Source organism: Typopeltis vanoorti, chromosome 15, assembly GCF_054136105.1.
Source record: "Typopeltis vanoorti isolate ZY-2024b chromosome 15, IOZ_Tvanoo_1.0, whole genome shotgun sequence".
NCBI classification, from domain to species: domain Eukaryota; kingdom Metazoa; phylum Arthropoda; class Arachnida; order Uropygi; family Thelyphonidae; genus Typopeltis; species Typopeltis vanoorti.
In genome coordinates, this window is record NC_143563.1 from 93,061,853 (window position 1) to 93,087,949 (window position 26,097).

The 26,097-nt window shown below is 34.7% G+C and overlaps 1 protein-coding gene across 1 annotated transcript in view; it reads right to left on the reverse strand.

The window, feature by feature from the left end:
• Positions 1-3,464: 3,464 nt before the first annotated feature.
• The window catches only part of LOC150098986 (myc box-dependent-interacting protein 1-like), a 221,285-nt gene continuing 198,652 nt past the window's right edge, over positions 3,465-26,097 (reverse strand). The window contains exons 12-13 of the mRNA XM_090404553.1: positions 23,502-23,603; positions 3,465-8,719 (exon numbers count right to left, since the gene is read on the reverse strand). Of these exons, the coding sequence (XP_090260679.1) occupies positions 8,639-8,719; positions 23,502-23,603 (183 nt within the window). The 3' untranslated portion in view covers positions 3,465-8,638. The remainder of the gene's footprint in view (positions 8,720-23,501; positions 23,604-26,097) is intronic.

The window sequence follows — 26,097 nt, forward strand, 5'->3', positions numbered from 1 at the left end:
TGACAACTCTGTCTCCACAACTCAAACCACCAACTATAATGATCGCAACTACAGCAATGCCATCTATTGCCCACCATTACTACTAGTATTTTCACAGACAATCCCAAACATCCATGCCCACGCAGGATTCGAACCCACAGCCTAGCATATCCACTCTCCACAGGCTGGAGAGTGGATACACTAACCACTCAGCCAACCAGACCAACAGGGGTCTTTGTTAGTAATAATTTATGGCCACTGCCACCAAATTCGAAGTCTGCTTCGCAGACATCGATTTATGAATGTTTGTAGTTTTCTTTGCATTTCCTTTGAAAACAGACACATTTCGCATCCATATAAAAAAATTGATTTAATACATACATTGAATATTTTTAATTTTGTATCTGCGTGAATATTTTTCATGTTCCATACTCGACTAAGTTTAGCATATGCACTTCTTGCCTTTTGAATCCTTATGTCCATCAGTATAATTATTGAACAACATTAGGAACTGAATTCAAAAAATAGTCATGCACACGCTTAAATAATTCCCGTATGTATACAGTCGCCTGTTCATGGATTAAAACTACTGCACTGAAATTAAAATTAAATTAGATTATACCAAATTATTTAATAAAATTGAGAACAATTTTCCAAGCTTTTGGAATAGTGAGACAGTCGTTCCAATTATGAGGCTTCAGCACTTTCTTTATATAAATGTTCATGTTTACATATGAATCTATGTAGTAGCTTAGCGTTTTGCCATTGGATGCTGTGGTTAGTGTTTTCAATTCCATGTTGCACAAAGCTAGATTTGTGAGGTTTGATAAGATGAATGTGGTCTTGACATTCAGAGACATGTTTACTTACAGATCTTCCTGTTTGTCCATAGTAAGACAAGTAACACGAACATGGTATTTGTATACCAGGTAGCATAATTTCAACCCATTGTTATCAAAAGCACTGCTAACAAAATATTAACTCATTTCTACCTATCAACTCATCAACCAAATTCACAACTTGCTATCTTCTCCAAAAAACAAACTCACGAAAAACCCCTTTTTTCAGGAAATGTCATTAATGAATGGACTACAGAAAAGTTTTCAAGATTTCACAGAAAAAAATGCAGTGGATCAGCTGTTTTTATTTGTTTTGCCAATTTAAATTTTAATACATAATTTTAAAGGAATCTAAGACAAAGAAGTTGTGTTGACATGCTCTGTGTGACATACGGACACACAGAGGTTAAGAGCAAATAAGCACAACAAATATACGAGGATTTATTGAAAATAAACACCTATTTCTTACTGAAAATAAGAGTACATTGGTATAGTTAAACAACTGAAGGCTGTGGGTTCGAATCAAGTCATGGATATGGATGTTTGCGATTGTTTTTAGGTGGGAGATGAACTTCAACTGGTGTGAGACTACTGTCCCACTTACTAGAGGGTCTGAAGTGGCATATTTGGTCTCTAGACTGGGTTTCCAGACAGTATAACAAAATATACAAAAAATATGTAAAATTCATAAAAATAAGAAGAAAAAAGTGCATCATCTTATTATTAAATTACACTCAATAATAGATGGATGTTGAAAGTTTTTTTTTTACTTGGTTATGCTATAAATTCAAGATGTCGAGAAATTATATTCTTGGTTTAATTCTTCATCCATGTGCAAGCAAACAAAAGTTTGCACATGAAGTATTTCATGACTGGACTACTTGTATATAGACTAATGACTTCACATCAGTTGCCTTAGTATTCCACAATGCAAAGCACACATCCTTATGGGTGTGTGTATAAGGTTATGCATTATGGGAAGGGCCACTATTCAGAACACTTTCGACCTTTATTGAGGTCTCATCAGTAGGAGCCAGACCCAGAAGGGATACCAAGATCGAAGTAATGTAGAAGTCATATTTTCCATATACAATATACCTTCATATATTTCCATATACAAGTAACTCAGTTGCAAAGAAACTCTATCTGCAAACTTTGTTTGCTTACGTTTGGATAGAGGATTAAACCAAGAATATAATTTCTTGACATCTTGAATTTATAGTGTAACCAAGTCAAAAAATTTTCAACATCTATCTCTGATCCAGAGTAATTTAATAAGGTAAAATACATTTTCATTACTTGTATATGGAAATTATATACGAGTTTTGCATTACTTTCAAGAGATACAAGCTTGGTATCTCTTCTGGGTCTGGTTCCCACTGATGAGACCTCAACAAAAGTTGAAACCAGTCTGGATAGTGGCCCTTTCCATTATACACACCCATAAGGATGTGTGCTTTGCATTACGGGATACTAAGGAAATTGATGTGAAGTCATTAGCCTCTACATACAAGTAACTCGGTCATGAATTAACACCCAAACGGCCATGACGTCTATAGATGTCCAGCTAAATCTGGATACGATTCTGTAACACTTATTGAATAACATGGATAAGAAGTGCTATTTGGTCTCACTATTTCATCCACCTCGGCCAGTAAGGAAGTTAATAAAGTCATGAATTGGATAAAGGATCAAACCATGAATATAATTTCTTGATATCTTTAATTTATAGTCTAACCAAGTGAAAAAACTTTCAACTCTTTGTTCAACACTCAAAGCTCTTTATTGTCAAATGGAGCTTTGGGTGCTGTAAATGAAAAGGATGATAAGATCAAAGTGAAATAATAATTATATAACACTATGAAGAAACTTTACACTGACAAAATAAATTTAAAGAAAAACAAGGAGTTGTGAATTAGACATATCAAACGTCATAAGGAAGAGGTTGAGGCAGCCTTGAAATCAGAGAAGCACGGAAGGGCCATTGAAGGTGGGATTTAAGTGGATCATCTGTGGAAATTTAGAGGAAAGGGAAGACAGCCACCTAGCAAAGCTTTCATATTTTGTTTAAAACACTAACTTCCCGAGTCATTGAGTTGTTAGTTTTCTATCCTTGCATATAATAGCCTCACTAAATGCCTCTCTGGCTGAATCAATGTTTTCTTCAGAGTCTGCAAATGAATCACCAAGATCTGGTTCTTGTTTTCCAACTCTCATTTTTTTCTTGAATATTTGCGTATGAGTCTAAGGTGAAAGAAAGCTGACTCTGAAAGCTGCTTGACTGATTCTTTTTAAAACTTTTCTTTTCAATATGATATTCGATTTTACTCTTCCCAAAATTAAACGGTGATCACTATTTCAAATCCTCTGTATACTGGTATCATTCAGGATTTGAAAAAGAAGTGTTCATCATTTAAGTTTTGACTGAAAGTAACCAATTTCAGCATGTTTAAATTAAAGACAAGAAATTAATTTGGGATGAATAACACTCTGTCAATTACTAACATAATGTTAGAAAAATATTTCACACCTTGTTTTAATCCATGATTTGAATCATCATGGCCTGAAACAATAAAAGACTATCCTACAAAACTAATGTTTAAAAATGAAAAAAAAAAAAAATAATAATAATAATAAAACACCAAATGGAAAACAAAACTTTAATAAACTGAGGTATACATACAAATAACGGAGCCACAAATCTTCAACACAATTTAAAAACTGTCTCTATGCAAAACTTTTTTTAAAAATTTGAAAAACTTTAAAATTTATTTTTCCGACACTAATATTTATTTGTATGATCATGGGAGCTAAATTCCTTATTGCATATTTAAAAAAAAGCTGTGCTAACAGGCATTTATTTTCTAATACACCATTCCTGAGGAGTCAATAAATAAATAAATATGTAAATAAATAAAATAAATAAATTATAATTGGGATTGAAACATAAATAATAGTTAACATTTGATAATCATGATATTAATGTCACAACTAAAACTGAAAGCACCTTTTTCTAATAAAAAAGCAACGGATAATAAACAAAAAAAGAACTGAATGGTAAAACAATACTGTTTGTTATATACTAAAATATTTAGATAACATTTTAGTTGAAGGCGAAATGTTTTCATAAGTGACAAAGTAATTACAAGGACATCAAAGCCCAAACTGGACAAGTTAATAGTCTTAAAAGAGGAAGAGAGTCCCACAATATAAGAAAGTTTTTTGTATTATTAGTTCTTTTCAGGTAAGGTTAAGATTAGCTAGACTTGACTGGGGTAAATTCTATGTTTTGCCAAAAAGAAAGCACAACAGACAAATCTATGTTAACAGGCAATAAAGATGCTATCAAATATGATTACTAATACTTATTTTTGTCTTCTCCATCTAGTTTCAAATGTTAGCAAATATTGAGCACCTACTATAAATGCCAAAGAAAGTGGGCAAAAAATTGAGTTGTGTAAACAGGAGAAAAATTAAAAACAGAATATTAGCACCTAATACTCAAACTTTAGAAGTAACATTATGTAGTAACTTAATTAAAATATTCTTCATACTCAGACAAACATCTCTAACCAGAATCAGTTGAAAGGCACTTGGTATGATGAAAATGTTAATTTCATTCATTTGTTCACTTATCTGATTATTTGAAACACTGGTCATGGAAAAATTATACCAATAATCAAATTTGTCAGAAAGCTGCAGTTTGAGTTGGATATCTCAGACTGACACAGTATTCACAATGGAGCAATCAACTTGGTCAAATATTACTCAATGTAGACTAAATGGTGAGACTGACCAGTTAGTCTTATAATATGTTCAGTGGCTCTAAATACTGTTTACATATTGTATCTATATAAGCTTGAACCTACTACCAGGAAAACTCATTGTCTAACAGGAGAGTAAATATTTTGTCCATATATATTTTTCTAAAGATTATAAAACAGTTACATTCCATAGTCATAAAAATTTTTCTTTCTTAACCAGCAGGCTAACTTGTGGTGCCCAACAAAAAGAATACAATACTAAAGTCAGGACTAGAACGAACATGATTTCGTAAGATAACAGAAAGGAAATATATTTAGGAAACAAAAGGAAGATGTGTCCTTTAATCAATCACCGATACTTTAGTGGCTAGTGTGAAAATGTCAAAATTTTGAAACACTAGAAGCAATAAAATGAAGAAAATAACACAACCAACACAGTAATAACATATGATAAACTTGAAGAAGCATGAAAGAATTAAGACTGTATAGAACGAAATTTGTAAACATGCATAATGTTCAATTTTCATGCTATGTATTGCAATTCCTGAATTTTATTTAATTAGGAAAAGAAGACAAATTCAAAACAAACACTGTATCTTAAAATACTCTGCTTTGGTATTACTAAGTTAATCAAGTTGGATTTTTAATGGTTTAAAATGGAAAAATAGCAAGTTACAAGAAAAGGAATATCATTTTGAAAACATTAAAACTGGAACTTTATATTGGCTTTATTAGTTGATCAGAGATTTTTTTGAAAAATATATACAATTGTCTACAAGTCTCACTAGCAGTTCTGTCTGGCTTCTTCAGGACATAAACGGTACATCGAACTCAACGTTTGCTAGTAAAAAAGAATGGAGTAACACTGTGTTACTCCATTCTGTGTTTTAGCGAAATGAAATTCTGGTAAGCTGAGTGAACTTATTAAGCTTTTCCAGATGTGTTTCAGAATCATTCCTTGATTTCTGTTTAGATTTTCTCCAGAGCGGAGTACAACGGCAGCTTCTTTGAAGTTTCTACATCAAAAATCCTCTTCTATATAGGGCATGGAGCTTTTATCCCAATCGATGGGGTGGTTAGTAATCGAGAAATGATAGGCTAATCCTGAGGTATTATCTGTTCTGTTGTTATCATGTTCTTCTTTCGAATTTCCAGGCTTCTCGATGTTTGCTCTATGTAATTTAATCCACAGGAACATGGAATGTTGTACACCTTTGGTGATCTTAAAATATGGCGTATTGTCTTGACCGGTTTAAGAGCAACTTTGACATTCAAAAACTTAAGGAGTTTGGCAATTTTTGTTGACACAGCCTGCATAAGGGATGACGATGTATACTGCGTGACAGAAGGTTGTTGTTGTGGAGAGTTTCTATGAAGAATCTTTTTGATTATATTTTCTGGGTAATCATTGTTTACCAGGGTCTGAGATATGAGAGCGAGTTCATCAAGGAGATCTTTTTCTTCTGAGATAATGTTGGTTACTCTATTCTTAAACATATGAATTATGCTGAGTTTTTGTGCAATATGGTGAGTCGATTTGAAATGCAGGTAATGTCCAGTGTGTTGGTAGATTGTGAGCTGGATTTGTCCATCCTCTTGTTTCTTGATTAGTGTATCTAGAAAGGGCAATTGGCTATTCTTTTCAACCTGTAATGTGAACTGTATTTTTTGGGTGGAAGGAATTTATTTTTGTAAGAAATTCAAATAGGGTTGTTTCTGTGCCTCTCCAAATTATGAAAACATCATCTACATATCTCCACGAAACCAACGGCTTTGGGTTTTATTTGGAAAGGATGTCAGCTTCTAGTTTTTCCATGAACAGATCAGTGCAGGGAGGTGATAAGGGACTGCCCGTGGCTAAGCCATCAAGTTGTTCATATATTGTGTCATTCACTTTGATATAATTCGATTTGAGGCAATGATGAAAAAGCTGAGCTGTACCATGTGGATAGAAATTGTCCAGGATATTGATAACTTCTTTCATGGGTACGTTGGTAAATAAGGAAACCACGTCTAAGCTTGTGAGATATCTGTTTTTAAGATGGAGATGCTTTTTAATTTTTCAGTGAAATGTTTAGAATTCTTTATAAAGGAATCTGATTTTTTTATATTTTCTTTCAGTAGATGGGCCAGATGTTTAGCTAACAGATGTGTAGGAGAATTTCTTCCGTCAACGATCAGGCAGAGTGTAACTCCAATTTTGTGTGCTTTTGGGGCACCATATAAGCGTGGCATCAGTGGGTGTAGAGATTTTAGACAGAACTGCTGGTGAAATTTGTAGACAATTGTATATATTTTTCAAAAAATCTCTGGTCAAGTAATATAGTTCCAGTTTAATATTTAATAAGTGACCAAATACAGCACAGAGATGAATTTTGAAACTAATTTGTGTGTGTAGATAGAGATATATATTAATTTATGAATAAATAAATGCATATAAAATGAAGTCTTAAATTTCTTAAACAAAACAATTATAAATGCTTTCTCGACACTTTTTTTTAAACAGCTGCCTAACCACATAAAGAAACCATGCAAGATTTCCTCATCTATTTCGAAAAATGAGAAAGTGAAAAATCTTATTTAAATTTTCTTCTTTTAAACATTTACTAAATAACAAAATAAATTAGTAAACAAATTAAGAAATTTATTATAAATATCTCACCAACTAAGATTTTTAAATTTTTTTTTTTTTTTTTTTTTTTTTTTTTTTTTTTTTTTACAATCGAAGCAACTCAGGCTACGAGGCCAGTGTATTGTCTTAATTGCATGTATTCTAATGTCTAGTTTGTCTGCTTTGGGGATTAAAATCCTCCTGAGAAATGCATGTTTGCATTACACATTATATAGAAGGAAGACAGTGTTACCATTCTATACTAATAAAATGTTACAAGCAATTGCAAATACATTAAAAATTCTTTTCTTTAAATATTTCCTCTCAACACAATTTCTATAACTGCCCTGGAAGCACTGATCAAAATGGCACAGGTATTGAGCATAAAAATAACTAGAGAATTGCTTTAAAATATATGCAAAAATGATGGAAGATACGATATAATGGTATTCATGCAAATCAAATATAAATATTGCTCATGGTTTAATAAATTATAAGCAGATAAACTGACGTGATCTTGTTTTACGGGAGTGGAAACACATATATACAAAATCGTATAGATATCAAACCGGACATGAATATAAACTACAAAGTTACTAGAAAATATGAAAATGCACCATTTTTTTCATATCATTGAGTCACTTCATATATGAAGTAATTTTTTTTTTTTTTTTTTAAACTGGAGGCACTCTACATATGAGTTATAAGAAAATTACAAACCATACAAAAACAGATTTCACACAAATGTTTGTTCAGCACTTCTTACTGTTTAAGTACATATATAAGCATTAGAAAAAGCTAATACTTATATAACATGTAATTATTTATGGACATTTAATACATTATTGAACAACAAGAAAAGCATGTTTTAGTGTGATGATTTAACCCTAGGTTATTAAACCACCTTGAAAAAAAGAGGTTATTACACATCTCCCAAAATTCAACATTTTTTTTAGATATTGAAAAATAATTACAACCTAAATGACTAAGAATATCTTTAACATCTCTATGAATTAATGACCACCTTTCTATGCCTTTATTTAAAGAACTGAAGCTTCCAATGGTCTGCTTTTGTGTTTTAGGTCTTGAATAGTGAAAATAGCTATTTACTGCTATCTTTTCTTTACTAGAATAAGTAATTGTTATGTAAATGCAAACCTTCACACATTTTGATAGCTGATGACTTACTGTTTCCAGTTTTAAGAAACCTCAATTATGAGGTTTCTTAAAGTAGGGTTAAATAAAAACATGCAGTTCTGTTCAACTTGAAAACAATTAACATTAAGGCCTTCATTGAGTGAAAAATTACTAACACTACATAACACCAACATCTATTCTTATTTCGTTGTTGCATATTGTATGCATAAATGCAAACAATATGTATAACAAATGATTTCTTTTAACACAGGTTGCGATCCCTTTTCTATAATGGAGGCAGGATTATTCTAGATAGGCCTTGTAAAATTGGCTGGAAAAAGGCCTTTTTCTCCAGTTGATTCTTTGACGCCCATAAGCCAACCTTCTTCCTGAAAATTCCAAATAACCCATAATTAAAATTTAAAAAAAGAACAACAAAAGTTAATAAATGCAATCATTTTTACCTTGTGATATGATTGTTTGCATTTTTTTTTTAAAACTATATACACATGATCATATTTTGCTATCCCTCTCCCCAAAAATAGCATCAATAATTTGCTGTTGATCTGAAGCTAGGAGAGTAGTTAATTGTTTAAATAACCCAAGTTCTTTACCAATAATCTTTAAGAATAGAATATGGGGAGTGAGGGTTTAAAATTTTATGAAACCAATGCAAGCATGCACAAACAGTTTGTTAAAAATCTAGTATTTGGTTATACAACTGCTTCCAAGCTTACATAAAGAAATCTATTCCACAAACCTTTCTGCAAAGTATAAAGTGGGTGATGCACTAGTGCAGTACAGCAAACAAGTTAATGGAGGATAAATTCATTATAGGCAAGGAATTAAGAAATTTCAATCATTACTATTCTTCATTAAAAAAACAAGTTCAAGCTTCACATGCAGCAACATTCTAAACTGGCCTATTAAAAGCAGGATGTCTGTGAGAAGTGCAACAAATTATACAGTCTTCCATGCTGTATTCTATCAAATGCCTTAGCAAAATCTCAAAGTATCATATGATGGTTTATCCATTACCCTTGTCTCCACGGTAACATTATATAATGTGAGCAGGTTACTAAAACATGACCTTCCCTTAGTAAACCCATGCTGCTCATTGCAAATTAGAGATTCTCTGTCAATCGATTTCTGAATGTGAGCCTTGATCAACATTACCAAAATCTTCACCACCACACTTGAGATACTGATTGGACAATAGTCGGATACATCGCTCTTTGCACTACCCTCAAGCAATGGGATTACAATAATACATTATTTCCACTCCTGCAGAATCTTCCTTGTTCTGAGACTCAAATTATATAGCTTGGCCAAAGGAATAGTCAGTTCAGCTGAACATTCTTTTATAATCTGTGCTGATATCCCATAGCCCCTATTGCTGAATTCTTATTCAGTTTGTGCGAAAGCTCTAATACTTCCTCCTCATACACCAGAGTTTCTTCATCCAGTGAAGAGGTAACAGTGAGCTCAATGTTGAGTTCACTGCTACCAGGTTGATAGCATTTGGCGAAATGGGCACTCAGTTGAACAACCTCTTCTGCATTAGTCACCCTCACACCATCATTTGACAGTTATTCTTTCATATTTCGAAAAAAAATTAAAAAAATAATAAAATAAATAAATCAGCCAGTGCCTTGTATTCCCTTATAGGTAGTAAGCAATGACTTTTAACCCTATGTAGCTTTTCGAGACTGAGTGGGCAGTTCGATCTCCACTGATTGGCTATCACTAATTATAAACAACAACCGATGAAGAAACTGGCAAACAAGTGCTACTATCTCTTGGTACCTAACCCTAACAAGATACGTTGTTGTCCAAATTAGTATGGGTTCTACAATTGATTTTCTTGAGTTTATGGGACAAAAAAACAGAGTTTCCCAGTTTGACTATCTCGGGAACTGGTCGAAGAAAGGCTAAGACAAAGTTCCTCCAGTTGGGAGTTAGACTTGAACTTGAGTCAGTGTTGCAAGTGAACGTAGCGGCCGTTTTGAGCTATGCTAGAAAAAGTGTTTTTCAATTGAAGTATAGTGAGGTATTTTGTCTCAAATTGTGCTTCAGTTGGATACAAGTGTCCTTCAGTGGTGTTGTTGTTGAAACGTTGTTGTTTATATTGTGTTTTTACTACTTGTTTGTTGCACTGCTTCAGCATCTAAAGATGGCATCCACAAAGAGACGTGCATCGGCGGCACGGAGGACTTCAGTAGGAAAGTCTAGCTCTGCCTTGGATTTTTTGCAGTGGATGCATTGCAGAAACTGCTATATGTATGCTCCAAGGAATGCAAAGGATCTGTAGACTGTTTGGCTAAACGAGATGAATGAAAATGTTGATGTATGTGAGAAGTGTCTAGATAGACTAGAGCGATTGGGAATGGAAGCAAACGTCGGTACCATAGCAGAAGAGCTTCGGCAGGAGTTTGTGAAAATGAAAAGCAACCTTCATCTCCTACAAGATGAATTGGAAGTGCTCAGTAAGGAGGTTTAGGATATGAAGATTGAGTTAAATGAGTTGAATAGAGAAATTAGGACTATGGAGATTACTTTAGCTGAAGTAACTAGAACAGGTTTAAGTAAGGCAGAGTCTTTGGTGAATGATGAAGTAATGAATAGTATGTAAGTTATTGGGAGTCAACAGAATGAAAGCAAAAGAGGTCTAGAAGCAATGAGATGTTGTGAAAGTGAGGGAGTAAGTAAGAGAGTATTGATGGAAAGTAATGAAAGTGGGAGAATCATGGTGAATAGTGTAGAAAATGAGGCCATGAGTGATGCTTGTTTGGGTTTGAATGAAGTTATGAGTGGTATAATATATGATGATTCAATGATTAAGAGTATGGAGAGAGGTATGCCTGAGGAGTGCTTGTCTGGCAGAACAATAGAGAGAGTGACTTTAGCAATAAAGAGAGGGCATGATGCAGAAAAGATGATAGTTATAGTGGGTACAAATGACCTGAGTGGTAGTATTAATCAGGTAGCAAAAAATTTAAGAACATTGTTAGATATTATGAAGAAGCTAAGTGTCAAAGGGAGGATAGCGTGTGTGTGTGTGTGTGTGTGTGCCTCGTTTTGACAATTATGAGTTAAGTAGATGAGCGATGATAATGAATGATGTGATTGCAAGAATGTGCAAAAAAAAGAGGTCTGGAATTTGTTGATGTCTGGAGTGTGTTTGAAGGCAAAAACAGCTGTATGCAAGAGATGGGTTGCACCTGAACGTGGAAAGTCATAAGTATTTGAAGAAGTTACTGTTTTCTGAACAAGTTGAAGTAATTGAGCAGGGAAATTTATGCAGTGAATGTATATTTGTTGATCCTTTTTCGTGGAATAATTTGAAGAATGGAGTGGATAAAAATTGGCATGGGACTACTGAGATTAGTATAATGTATATCAGTTCTAAAGCTGGTACAAGAACTAAAAGGAATCTGCAATTTTTGTATACTAATGCAAGAAGCACATTCAAAATAAGAGGAAAGAATTTTTGGCATTAGTCAGTGCAATCTCACCAAAAGTTGTAGGCATTAGTGAAACTTGGCTGTCAGCAGAAGATGTGGTTACTAGAATTGAATGTGATGGGTACAGTATTTTCAGGGAGGATAGAGAAGATAGATCGGGGGGAGGAGTACTGTTGATGATAGCTGATGAGTTGCAGCCAAAGAAAGTAGTATATCAAGAGGATAGACATGTAAATGATAGTTCATTTGAGGTGATCTGGTGTGAAATAGTGACCAACGCAACAAAATATACAGTTGGTTGCTGTTATAGGCCAGGGAGTACAGGGGGTGATATTGAATTCATCCATTAGCAAATTAGTGCAGGGTTAGTGATTATTATGGGGGATTTTAATCATGGTGATATCAATCGGAAGGAGGAAATATCATGTGGCAAAAAGGAAATGGAATTCATACACCTTCTAAGAGATAATTACTTGAAACAGCACATAAATGAAGGGACTCGTGGTGTGAGTGTATTGGATCTGGTCATAGGTTCAGAGGACATATGCAAAAGTAAGGTGTCTTCATTACCTCCAATTGGTGAGAGCAATCATGTGGTGTTGATTTGGGCGGTTGCAAAATTTGTGGATTTCTCTCTTAAGAAGGGGGTATATACGGAACTACAGGTTAGTTAATTATGACAAGCTTCAGAGTGAGCTTACAGCCGTCCCATGGCAGAACATATTGCAGGGGAAAGATGTTAACAGTGCATGGGATAAAATCAGAAGGTGCCTGAGGGAGGCAATATCAGGATGTATTCCCATGGTCAGGAAGACAAACAAGGTAGGCATTAGATGGATGAGTAAGCAGTACAAGGCTCAAGCTAGAAAAATTACCAGCATAGTAAGAAAAACTAAATCAGATTATGAATGAGAAGACCTTAGCCAAGGAGATCAAAGGTAATCCCAAAGAGTTCTTCCACTATATGGCAAGTAAAAGGAAGAATGACTTTGGAATGATAACTTTAGTGGGTGCTGATGGTATTGAGGTGACCAATTCAGATGTAATAATACGAGTTACCGAGTGATCACTTTTCAAAAGTCTATCACCCAAGTGAGGATATCTCTGTGCCTGTAGCAATAACTAATGTGAGAATTGAATTTAATAAATCAGAGGTACTTAGTATATTGCAGAATTTAAATGCAAACACTGCTGCAGGTTTAGATGGCATATCAGCTCGGGTGTTGTGTGGATGTGCAAAGGAACTGTCAACACCTCTTGCTTGGTTATTTAACTTAAGTTTGAACTCTGGTATGGTCCCTAGGGAGTGGAAGTTAGGCAAAGTGGTTCCTTTGCATAAGGGTGGCTCTAAAACTGCAGCAGTTAATTACAAACCAATCACCATCTCAGGAGTAGTGGTAAAAGTATTGGAAAAGTTGGTTAAGGACAGAATTCAAGAATGGCTAGATCAGAATATGACACTCTATAGGGGCCAACATGGTTTTGTTAAAGGTCGATCCTGCCTTAGCAATCTATTAACTTTTTATAATAGAATGACATCTGAGTTGGACAAGGGAAATGGCTACACAGTGATACTACTGGATTTTGCTAAAGCTTTTGACAGGATATCCCCATGGAATATAGAGAAGAGGGGATATGATAGAAACATTTAAATTACTAAAAGGTTTTTATAAGATTGATGCAGGGGAAGTGTTTCAGCTGTATGATAGTGATGGAAGAACATGAGGTCATCCCTTGAAATTAAGGAAAAGTGTGGTTAACGAGGGTGTGAGAACGAGGTTTTTTGCCTGGAGGCTGGTGAATGAGTGGAATGCATTGCCTGACTCAGTTGTGAGTTCTTCGTCTATGGATGAATTAAAGAACAGATATGATTGATATTGTTTTGATATCTTGGGTCTCACACGATGAGTCTACTGACTCCATGGAGATACCTGTAATAATAATATATATAACATAGCAATGTATATTTTCTTTCTTGATTAACTGGAGCTAATTAGAACTCTGCTCTTAGAACAGCTTAGGCAATAGAATAAACTTTCTACTTGTCAGTGTTCTTTTCATTATTGCAATTTTGCTGCCCTTTGCTATATGCTGCTGCCTTAAAAGCATACCTTTTAAGTTGGATGAAATTCCAGCTAGGTCATGGATGATTTCCATCACCTGAAGAAACACTCAGCTTATTAAAGATTTGAAGTGGCTATTACCACAGTCCATAATATCTGGAGTAGGTCATCCTTATTTCTGGTAACATCTCCTGTCTGTCGAAGCGTGTGTTCATGGGGAAGGTTTGCCTGCTTTGCTTCTTCTAACTTTTACAGATCATGTAAGAAGAGAAGCTGGATGATTTGATTAACATCAAATTTGTATCAGATTGGTAATGATCTGATACAAATGGCTAACCTACCTACCTACCAATAAACTCCATCATTCTTTCAGCATCCTAAATTTAAAAAAAAATTTTTTTTTCTGGAGCACTGGCAAAAATGTTTACCGAGCATACCAACAAATAAACGGCAAACATATGATAAGAAAAATGAGAGTACAATAGTGAGTGCAATTGATAGTAGTAGCAGGAACGAATGATTTGAAAGGAGACCAAATGGCTATGAGAGAGGATTTGAAGGAATTATTTGAGGTAGTAAAAGAGAAGAGTGAGAGAGCTAGGATGGTGAGTATGTTGCCGCGGTATGACAGTGAAGAGTATAGAAGTAGGGCCAAAATTGCTAGTGACTTTGTGTGCGGATTATGCAGGAGTGGTGGTGTGGAATGAGTTCAATGGGTGAAAGGATTTATATAAGATGGATGGTTTACATTTGAATGGATTTGGTGTAGGGAGACTTGAAAAGGTGTTGAATGAAGTGGATGTGCAGAATCAGGGAAACTAGAGTTATTATGGGGTGGGGGGGGGAGTAGATATGCAGACTTTAGGGAGACAGTTGAGTGTATGAATGTGTGTAATATGCCCGAGCGAGAACGAAGGACAACAAATCAGAATGGGATAGTTAGTATAAGGTAGGGATGCACAGACCGCTGCCCTCTGTTGATTTGCTAGAGGCCCGCCTCACAGCATATTATTTTAACTTTAACAAGTTACATGATAAGTAATTTTTAAAAATGGAACATGCATAAAGCAAAGTAGCTGTGACGTCACGATTGCCTGTCTACTTACGATAATTGGTTAGTGATAATGTTAACAAATTTTATAATTCGTCTATTTGTCATATGAATATTTTGTTTTCGTAGGTACGGTTGCTACAATTAATTATCACCCCTAGGAAACAGTAAAAAATTAATTCTACAATGGATAAAGCAGGGCCAAGTAGGAAACACAAACTACAGAATGAAAAATGGCAGTTTCAGGATAGCTGGACCGAAAAATATGGTTTTGTGCAGTCGTTTAATAATATCGTGTGCTTGATTTGCAAAAGTGCTGTAGCCATACCAAAAGAATACAATATAAGGAGACACTATGAAAGTCTGCATTCTACATTTTCAAATCTACCTGAAGAACTACATAAACAAAAGACTTCATTTTTGAAATGAGAATTGACAGGTCAGCAAGTGATGTTTACAAAATCTATTCAAGATTCGGAAATCGCAACAGAAATAAGTTTTGAAATATCTCCCCTTATAGCAAAAAAAGGTGCCGACCATTTACAGACGGAGATATAGTTGCTAAAAAAAATTTGTCCTGAATCAGCCAAAAATGTTGAGAAAATTCAGTTAAACAGGATGATTGTGCAAAGAAGAATTACTGCAATGTCGGAAAATGTAAAGAACCAATTAACATCTTATTCAAAGAAATTTGCCTACTTTTCATTAGCTATTGATGAATCAACTGACATTACTTCCACAGCCCAGTTGTTAATATTTGCACGTGGAATAATGCAAGAGTTTGAGCTAAGTGAGGAGCTGATTGGAATGAGTTCACTGTCAGATCAAACGAAAGGTAATGACATGTTCACTTGGCTTTTGGAACAGTGTTCCAAAATTGATTTAGATCTGACAAAATTATCAGGCATCATGACTGATGGAGCTCCTTCCATGATAGGAGCTAATTCTGGATTGGTAACATTATTGAAACAGCATTTGGGGTGGCATGACGATGAATTGATACAATTCCACTGTATAATCCACTAGGAGAGCTTGTGCCCTAAGAAACTAGGATTTGAACATGTCATGAAAGTTGTGGTTTCAACGATTAATTTTATAAAATCCTGTGGTCTTAATCACCAAAAATTTAAAAAGTTTCTTGAAGACATTGAAAGTGAATATGGTGACTTAATTTTTTACACAGAAGTGAGGTGGCTAAATCGTGGACAAACATTGGAGTGGTTCCTAAAATTAATTGATGAAATTGAAATCTTCATGACTGAAAAAAACAAAAACTTCCCTGCATAAAAAATCCGGATTGGTTATGTGACAGCCTTTCTGGTTGACATTACTAATCATTTAAATACGTTAAATACACGACTTCAGGGCAAAGATCAATTAGTTACTCAACTTTATGGTCACATTTTGTCTTTTCAGTGCAAGTTTCAAATCCAACTGAAGTCAGGGAATTACATCCATTTTCCTAATTATAAGAAAGTTTCTGAAAAGTTCAATGTCAACTTCAAAACTGTGTATGTTGAAAAGATTGATAACATGATATCAGCCTTCAAGGATCGGTTTTCTGATTTTAAAAAAGTGACACCATTGCTAGATTTATTTAGCAATCCTTTTGCCATTTTTCCCGAAAATGCACCCGAATCAGCACAGCTTGAACTCATCGACATTCAAAACGATGAGAGCATGCAAAATAAATTTAACGAATACATTTTATTAAACTTCTATCATTGTGTCGATAAAAACAATTATAAATGGTTGCTAGATAATGCATTAAAATGTGCAAGCCTCTTTGCCTCAACATATATTTGTGAACAAACTTTTTCAGTCATGAATATTAACAAATCAAAAAATAGGAACTGCTTGACTGATGAAAATTTAGAATCAATTTTGCGGTTGGCAACTACAAAACTCGAACCAAATATCTAAACAATTGTCAAATCAATGCAATGTCACACATCAAATTAAATTCACTTACTTTTTATTACCTTTTTTGTAACAATTATGATAGGTATAAATAAAATAAACAATATATGATAGATAACTTTCAAGTTTTTTTTTTGGTGGCCCTCCCATAAGTAACAGTGGAACTATGTGGCCCTCGGCCTTAACAAGTTTGTGCATCCCTAGTATAAGACATCAAAATAGGGATGGGACAAATGGGCTTCTGCAATTCATGTATACTAATGCCAGAAGTATTAGGAACAAGATGGAAGAATTTTTGGCCTTGGTTGGCACTTCCAGGCCACAGGTTATTGGCATTAGTGAAACATGGCTGACAGAAGATGATATAGCTAGTGGGATTGAATGTGAGGGGTATGGTGTTTTCAGGAGTGACAGGGAGAATAAAATGGGGGAAGGAGTGTTATTGATGATAGCTAATGAGCTGCAGCCAAGGACAATAGAAGTGGAACTGCAGGATAGAGAAAAGAACACATTTGAGGCTATTTGGTGTGAGATTGAGACTAGCAGAACAAAATATACAGTTGGGTGCTGCTATAGACCAGGTGATGGAATAGATGGTGGAGATAATATGCATAAGCAAATAAAAGAAATGAGCAGAAGGAGGGTAATTATTATGAGCGATTTCAACTATGGTAACATTGATTGGAAGGAGGAGAGGACACATGGGAGGAAGGAATTGGATTTTATGCGGTTATTAAGGGATAACTATCTGCAATAGCATGTAATGGAAAATACTAGAGGTCAGAGAGTGCTTGACCTAGTAATTGCATCTGAGAATTTAGCTGCAACGAATATGACCATGTTGCCACCAATTGGTGAGAGCGATCATAGGGTCTTGACTTGGGAGGTGGCTAAAGGTGTGGAATTTACAATTAAAACAGGGTACATGTGGAATTATCCGGCTGGTAAGTATGACAAGCTTAGGAGTTTGATTGGTTCAGTGCCATGGCATGTAAAACTGCAAGGGCTGGTTCAGTGGATGTTGATAGTGCATGGGAGGCGGTTAAGAAGTGTTTGCAGGAGGCAATGGCTGACTGTATACCTAGAGTCCGAATAATAAATCAAATAGGGGTTAAATGGATGAATAACACCATTAAGCTTGAGCTGCAAAAAAAAAAGAAACAACTGTGGAGGGAATTTAAGGAGAAAGGTGACTGGCAGGCACATGAACGGTATAAAACACAGGCCAGAAGGGTAACGAGCGTGGTAAGAAAAGCAAAAGCAGATTATGAAAGAACATTAGATATTCAGGCTAAAGAGAATCCAAAACAGTTTTTTTGATATGTTGCAAGTAAAAGAAAAAATGTATATGGCAGAATGATTTTAAAGAATGCCGATGGTAGGGAGGTAACCGAATCAGTTGATATAGTGAAATTACTGAGCGAGCACTTTGTATATCATCCAGGTGGTGACATTGCAGGAATGAATGAACCAATAGCTTATGAGGGAATTGTGGTGAATAGTTTATTACAAAACCTCAATGTCAACACATCTGTGGGATTGGATGGTATACCAGCTTGTGTCGTACGTGAAGCAGCTAAAGAATTGTTAGTGCCCTTGACCATTTTGTTTAAATTAAGTCTCGGGTCTGGGTTAGTCCCAAGGGGGTGGAAAGAGGGGAAAATAGTTCCACTGCATAAAGGTGGTTCCAAGACTGCTGTTGTAAATTACCGACTGATCTGCATATCAAGAATCGTTGTCAAGGTCTTGGAGAAAATAGTCAAGAGGAAAACACAGGATTGGATAAATGAAAATGGGATACTGTATGGGGGACAGCATGGTTTTGTGAAGGGTAGATCATGCCTCAGTAACTTGCTCATGTTTTATAACACAGTGATGGCTGAACTGGATAAGGGTAATGGGTTTAAAGTGATTCTACTGGACCTTGCTAAGGGCCTTTGACAGGATACCACATGGAATTCTAATCAGTAAACTGCAGCATATGGGGATGGATATAAGGTTGGTGAGATGGATAGGAGGGTGGTTGATGGAGAGATATCAGAGAGTGGCTTATTCAGGAGTAGAGTCCAAAAGACGGCCTGTGACTAGTGGTGTGCCGCAGGGTTCTGTTCTTAGACCACTACTGTTCAATTTGTTCATTAACGATATAGGAAAGGATCTGAGAGGAAGCGTTCATTTGTTTGCTGATGATGCAAAGTTGGATAGAGCAATAGTGAGTGCACAGGATGTAAAAATTTTGCAGGATGATTTGGATAGTTTGGAGGACTGGGCTAAAGAGAATGGATGTCAATTTAATGTGGCAAAGTGTAAGGTTATGCATTTTGAGATGAGAAGATTAGCAGCAGTATATCACATTGGTGGAACCGTACTCCAGGAGATCGATGAGGCCAGGGATTTGGGAGTATTGGTGGATAGGGAGTTGAAGTTTAGGGGGCACATTGCAAAAGTGGCTAAATCAGCTCATCAAATCACTTGGTTGCTGAAAAATACTTTAACAAGCAGAGACAAACAGGTTATTGTTCCTCTGTATTGAGCCTTGATAAGACCGCATTTAGACTACTGTGCCCAGATATGGGTGCCAGGGTTTCTTCTTGATGGGGAGGAGGTGGAGAGGATCCAGAAAAGAGTGACCAAGATGATAGCAGTTCTATGGAATGAACCTCATGAGAACAGGTTGAAGATTTGTGAGTTGCAGAAATTGGTTGATAGGCGGAAAAGAGGTGATATGATTGAGACATTCAAATTAATGAAAGGTTTCTATAAGATTAATTCAGAAGATATTTTTGAGAATAGGACTGGTGGTGGGAGGACTAAGGGCCATACATGGAAGCTGGGCAAGAGTGTGGTTAGTAAGGGTGTTAGAGCTAGGTTTTTTACTTGGAGAGTGGTGAATGAGTGGAATAAGCTACCAGAGTCTGTTGTGGGTGCCATGAATGTGAATGAGTTCAAGGTGGGGTATAATAGATACTGAATGTCGAATAGTTGTTCTTGACATGATGTTAGGGCCTCCCTCGATGAGTCTATCGACTCCTTGGAGTTGCCCATAATAATAATAATATTCGTAATAATAATGTCCATCTTCGGGCAGCCTTGTGCAGAGGATGCTGCCTGAAGATATTTCATATTATTTCTTTCTTTTACTTACAGCATACGAACAGGAGCTTGCAGAGGCAGTTTCTTTTCATACTCAGACTTAGCTTTCCATAAACAGCTGTGACTGTTGTGGCATGTTGTTTTTATTTTTCATAACAGATATCATCCTTATGCAAATAGTATTTTTTCCACATCATCCTTATCTTACGAATCCATGCTTAAAAAGATTACACATTCATTTGACTCTTATCCTATTTATCTTTGAACTCTAGAGATATATTCTGATACTGTATCATTTAAGAATTTTTTAAATGCTTTCCATGCGCTGTCGATATTCTTCCCATGCATCATCTGATACCATTGTCATGAACCCAGTATACTCCTCATTTGGTCATAATTTCCTGCTTTGTAGTTCAGTATGCAACCTTTTCTGAATGGAATGTTCATAAACTTAGCTGCTTCCCAAGTGAGTACTGCATGATCAATGTCACCAACCAGAGGCAGAATAGTTGCCTTTAACTGAAACACCCTCTGACACAATAATCAAATCTAACCTTCTTTGACCTTGAGTTCCTTCTGCCACATGCAGCTTGAGGAAGTTGTCTTGCAACAGCTCAATAAATTCAGTTTTATTCTTCCCGTGATATTCTTCCCATGCATCATCTGATACCATTGTCATGAACCCAGTATACTCCTCATTTGGTCATAATTTCCTGCTTTGTAGTTCAGTATGCAACCTTTTCTGAATGGAATGTTCATAAACTTAGCCGCTTCCCAAGTGAGTACTGCATGATCAATGTCACCAACCAGAGGCAGAATAGTTGCCTTTAACTGAAACACCCTCTGACACAATAATCAAATCTAACCTTCTTTGACCTTGAGTTCCTTCTGCCACATGCAGCTTGAGGAAGTTGTCTTGCAACAGCTCAATAAATTCAGTTTTATTCTTCCCGTGAGATTTTACTGCTGTCCAATCAATGTTTGGATAATTAAAGTCCCCATTATGATTTTCACACCCATCACTTTTTTTTGGTAATGCTTTTCTTCATTACTAGCAACTGATCAACCAGGACTTTAACAACATCCCACTATGTATTTGATCTTGTTAGATTCCACCTCACAACAGATGACTTATACACTTTGTGCTGTTTGCTGCATAAATATATATATAATTTTATTTTATTTATTATTATTTTTTTTATGGGGTAAATGTTAAAATGAATGAGGAATTGGACAATGACACTTGTTTGTGCCTATGGTCAATTTTTTTCTTAATTAAACCAGAAATTTTTAAGGAAGAAGTTAAGGAATTTTTCGAGTGATTAGAGAAGGAAGCTGATATAAAGGGTGAAAAAAAAAAAAAGTTGGTCCCTTGTTGAAGATCTAAACAGCAGAGTAGAAAATGAATTCCAAATATTTAAAAATAGGTTTGAAAAATTTGAGAAAAGACCAAAGTTAATAATAATGATCTGATCCAGCACCTGCTGGATTTTTGTTCAGAACATGGACTAGTTATCACTTACATAATTTTCCAACATAAAGTGCACAAATTTACACATGGAGTAAAGATACAAGGAATAAGAAAAGTCTAATTGACTATGTTATTGTGGATCGCAATATCTTCAATGGTGGTTCAGGTCACAAGAATATACATGGGATCTGAAATGGGAAGTGATCACCTAGTTTTTAGTAGAATAAAATTGCATATTATACTAAAAAGAAAAGTCTGTCAGAAAGTTTTTAAAAAGAATCAAAGTTCAGCAGCTCTCAGAGGTGAGCTGTCGACTTTGAAAACCACCTTAGAGACTCGGCAGCAAACTCTGAAAATCACTGATTCACTCAGGAGATTTATCCAACCAAACACCTCTTAATACATAATTTTGAACCACGTGGCAAACTCAGTCAGTTTTTGCACAGTTCACAATTTGATGACAGGCCAGCAACACCATCATGTTGTCCTGCATGATGGTGTTTATTATTAATTATATTATTAATTATTGTTTTTGTTCTTTAATTTACAGTTTTCAAAATTTTGCATAATTTTAACTCTTAATCATTCAAACACAGTTTAATTGATATATCATTTGATGATTTTATTCATGTTTAATTTTTGGATAATTGAGTATCTTTACCTTCCAAAAAAAACAACCAGAATGTCCTTTTAATTACTCATAATAACAATTTAAAAATTTCATATTAGTCAAATCTAAATGGGCCTTTTGGGTGGAAATTAGGGTAGCTTCATCACCAAATAAACCTTGCTATTTTTTGATATGTTAAAGCCAAGCAATAATGGGGAAACAGCCAGCACCATGAAATGAAAAATTATGATGGTTTAAATTTTTTGTAGGTGCAAATGAGTTAATTTGTGCAATTTCACAAAAACAAATTGTCAAAAATTTATTTTAACTGTTGTTGGGCAGTGTAATAGCATTAAAATTAAGTTATAGATAACACTCAATATCTAAGCCTGTCAACGAGATTAACTGTTACATTTCAGGATGAAAATTAAACAAAAGAGTAATATGTTTTACTTGTAAAACAGCATAAGATGAGTGGACATGTAAAGAAAAAATCTACCTGCAAAACATGGTATGTTTTGCAGGTAGATTTTTTCTTTACATGTTCACTCATCTTATGCTGTTTTACAAGTTCAGTATACTTTTAATATACTGACTTTAAAAAGTTACTTATATTGAATATTCAATATAAGTAACTTTTTAAAGTCAACTGTCACTATTAAATGACCTGTAAGGATTAAAAAAAAACAAAAAAACTCCATGCTTCAGTAGTGCTACAGGGAATTTTTTTAAAAAAAGATCATGAGAATTTTACTGGTAGTTTGTTACAGTAATTCCAAGTAAGATGTATAGGTAATGCATCTGATAAAGTAACTTTTCTTTGTTGTTCTTAACCTGGACACATGCTTTCCTAGAGAGGCATATAAGTAAGAAAATTGAACTTTTCATGTTCAATGAGTTTCTTTAAGCAATGACAACTTATTGCTGACAGTCCACAAAAGTATGCAAAACTTGTTAGATGAGCTGAGTTGAAAGTAAAATGAAACAGATTAATAGACTTGTCATTTCAGAAAGTTGAAGCAGAACCAGATTTCTATGTTATAATTGTGCATGACAAACTTATGTTATCAAAATCAGTTTCAGTCTTACAAATCTTAACTTCAGCATAATTCATTGGATGGCCTCAGTACAAGTACCAATACAACTTGAATACTGAGAGTAATATTTACTCTTCTCTCTTTTTAAACAAACCAATATTTGATTCATCATTAGCAAAAAAAGTATCTCATATTAGCAATTACAAATAAGCATGACTTTCTCATTAATCTTATAACTTATTCCACACTTACACTAGTATAGAAATTTGCATGTTTTGCAAATATATATGTAAAAACATGCATGAATTTTACAAACAAAATCTAGCGGTTACAGTGAAAGAAAAACATACGCATATGTAAATAAACATTTAAAGGTTGGAATGATAAATACTCATTTCTAACACTGCTTTTAAAATGAGGTAATGTAATCAAAGCTAGACTAAATACAAAATATTTACTTACTTGTTCCTCAAGATCTTCATACTCTATAACTCTAATAATTTCTCCACATTCAAAGGATAATTCATCAACATCTTCTGCTGTATACTTGTATGTGGTACGCACCTTTAAAAGAAATGGCACTCAAATTTTTTGTGGTAACACATAAGTGTAAAAGTGATTTAAAAAAACAATTTAAAACATACTTTGTTTCAGGTTCCTACAGTGGGCTGTAATATCTTAGCTTGTATAAACCTAATTTATGCAGATAAATTGGTTAATGCTAAATCAACTGAGTTGTTCTCTAACTCAGTTTGTTTTGCAAAAAGGGAGAGAAGGAACCAAATTTTCTCAGAGGAATAAAAAAATGCCCACTGCTATAGAAGTGATTTTGTTTTCCATCTGGAATGCAAACACTGTTTATAAACATTGCATTTAGTATTTAAGACAGATTTGCTTGGATATTTCCAATACAAAGAGCATGTGTACATTATTCTTTTAAATACACTACAAGAAGGGTTTAAAATATGAAGTAAAAAATAAAAACTATATTCATTTTACACTTTAGGATGATTACATACAGGCATTTTTTAATGCAACCAAATAACAATCCACCACTTTTTTTTTGTTTTAATCTGTGTACACATGTATGGGTTAATAATTAATAATTATTATCATTTATTATTATTTGACACCTCCAGGGAGTCCATAGACTCATCGAGGGAGGGCACCTGCTCTATAACTCTGTCTCCAACTGACTGCAACTACACCAACACCATCTACTGCCGACCATCACCACTGGTATTTCCACAGACAATCACAAACATCCATCCATGGCAGGATTCAAACCTGCAGCCTTTTGGCTGGAGAGTGGATACGCTAACCACCTGGCCAGCCAGGCTGGCATTATTAATTATGGGCTGAGGGTTAAATAATTTGGAAATCATGCTCTAGAGCCCAAATTACTACTTTTTAAATCAGCTTCAGGTCTCCAATAAACAAAGTAAGTGTTTCACACAAGGCAATTTTGAGTGAATCGCAAAAGGCTTTCACAAATATGCCACACTAGGATTTGAAGTCACAGCTTGCTGGAGTCTGTCTCCTGGAGAGGAGATTGACTCAGGCCAACCAGGACAGTACAATTTACTTGATTCTCAAATTTATACTAAGCTCACTTTTAAAATGGAAAGATCTAACATCAAAATGCAAATCTTCAACACACGTCCATGTAACAATTAATGTTAAATATTTTGCCAAATGAATATTACAACACAGAAATTCTGATTTCCATTCCACACCAACATATCATCAACTGTATGAATATCAAACTAAGATAATTCTCTTAATTTTGAATGGTTACTGCTAAACAGTAAATTTAGTGAGAGGCATTAAATGTAATTATTTCTGTCTTTATGTTCAATCACAGACAGGTACCAAATTACTCTCTATGACATAGTGGAACAATGCTCAGTTTCTGAGCCTACCCCTCTTTTGGTAGGACTATGGTTTATTTAATTTCACAAAATCCAAAAATTACTCATTTGGAACCCTCAACTAACCCATTAACATTTTAATACTGTCTTTTTCTGGGCATCAGACTATTCAAGAAAATTCAACACAATACCATTCATGAATCATGTCAACAATTCAAATTATACATATTTAACTTTTATTCCAAGTTCTAAACTTGGAATAAAGTCAGTTAAAAGTGAGTTTTGATGCTGGTACCCCCCCCCCCAACACACACACACACACACACACCAAACCTGTTCCTCTTTATTGTGTTTTTCTCTGTCCTGAAATCTGATTTGAAGCAGAGATCAATCAATTGGCAATTCATATGAAAAAGATACATGACCTGATACATTTAAGTGTTTGTTTTCTTCTATAAGCTGTGTCTGACCTTGCAACGAATTTACCATATCTTGCAAATACAGCACATTTTTCAAATAAAGCCATTATTCATTAGTACTTTTAACCTTTTGGTTTGTTTTAATTTACTATAGTATAATCATGTGCACAGCACATGAGCATATTTACAACAATTTATGTATGTATATATATTTAAAAAATTTAGAAAACATTTCTCTCTGTCTTTTTTTTTTTTTAGCAAAACTAAAATTTTAGTTATTAATATACTAACATACTAACCATAGCACATTACTGCATCAAGAATGAAATACACAGACATGGCAAAAGATTTAGTAAAAATTAAGTAGCAAATATTTTATGTTGTAAATGATATATTAAAATGGACAAGCAATTTATGAAGCAGAATACAATGGAAATAAAACAATCAGCTAACTAATCGAGGCAAATGTCATGAGATAAAAGATAATATCAAGCAATTAAACAGTCCAAATGTTATTTTTTATATTTATTATGGGTTACTCCATGGAGTCTTTAGACTCAATGAGGGGAGCCCTATGCATCATGCCAAGCACTATCCTACATTTGCACACTATCATGCTTTGCTTTGAACTCATTCACAGTCATGGCACCCACAACAGACTCTGGCAACCCATTCTACTTGTTCACCACTCTCCAAGCAAAAAATCTAGTTCTAACACCCTTGATAACTATACTCATGCTGAATTTCAAAGGACGGCTCCCCTCCTAG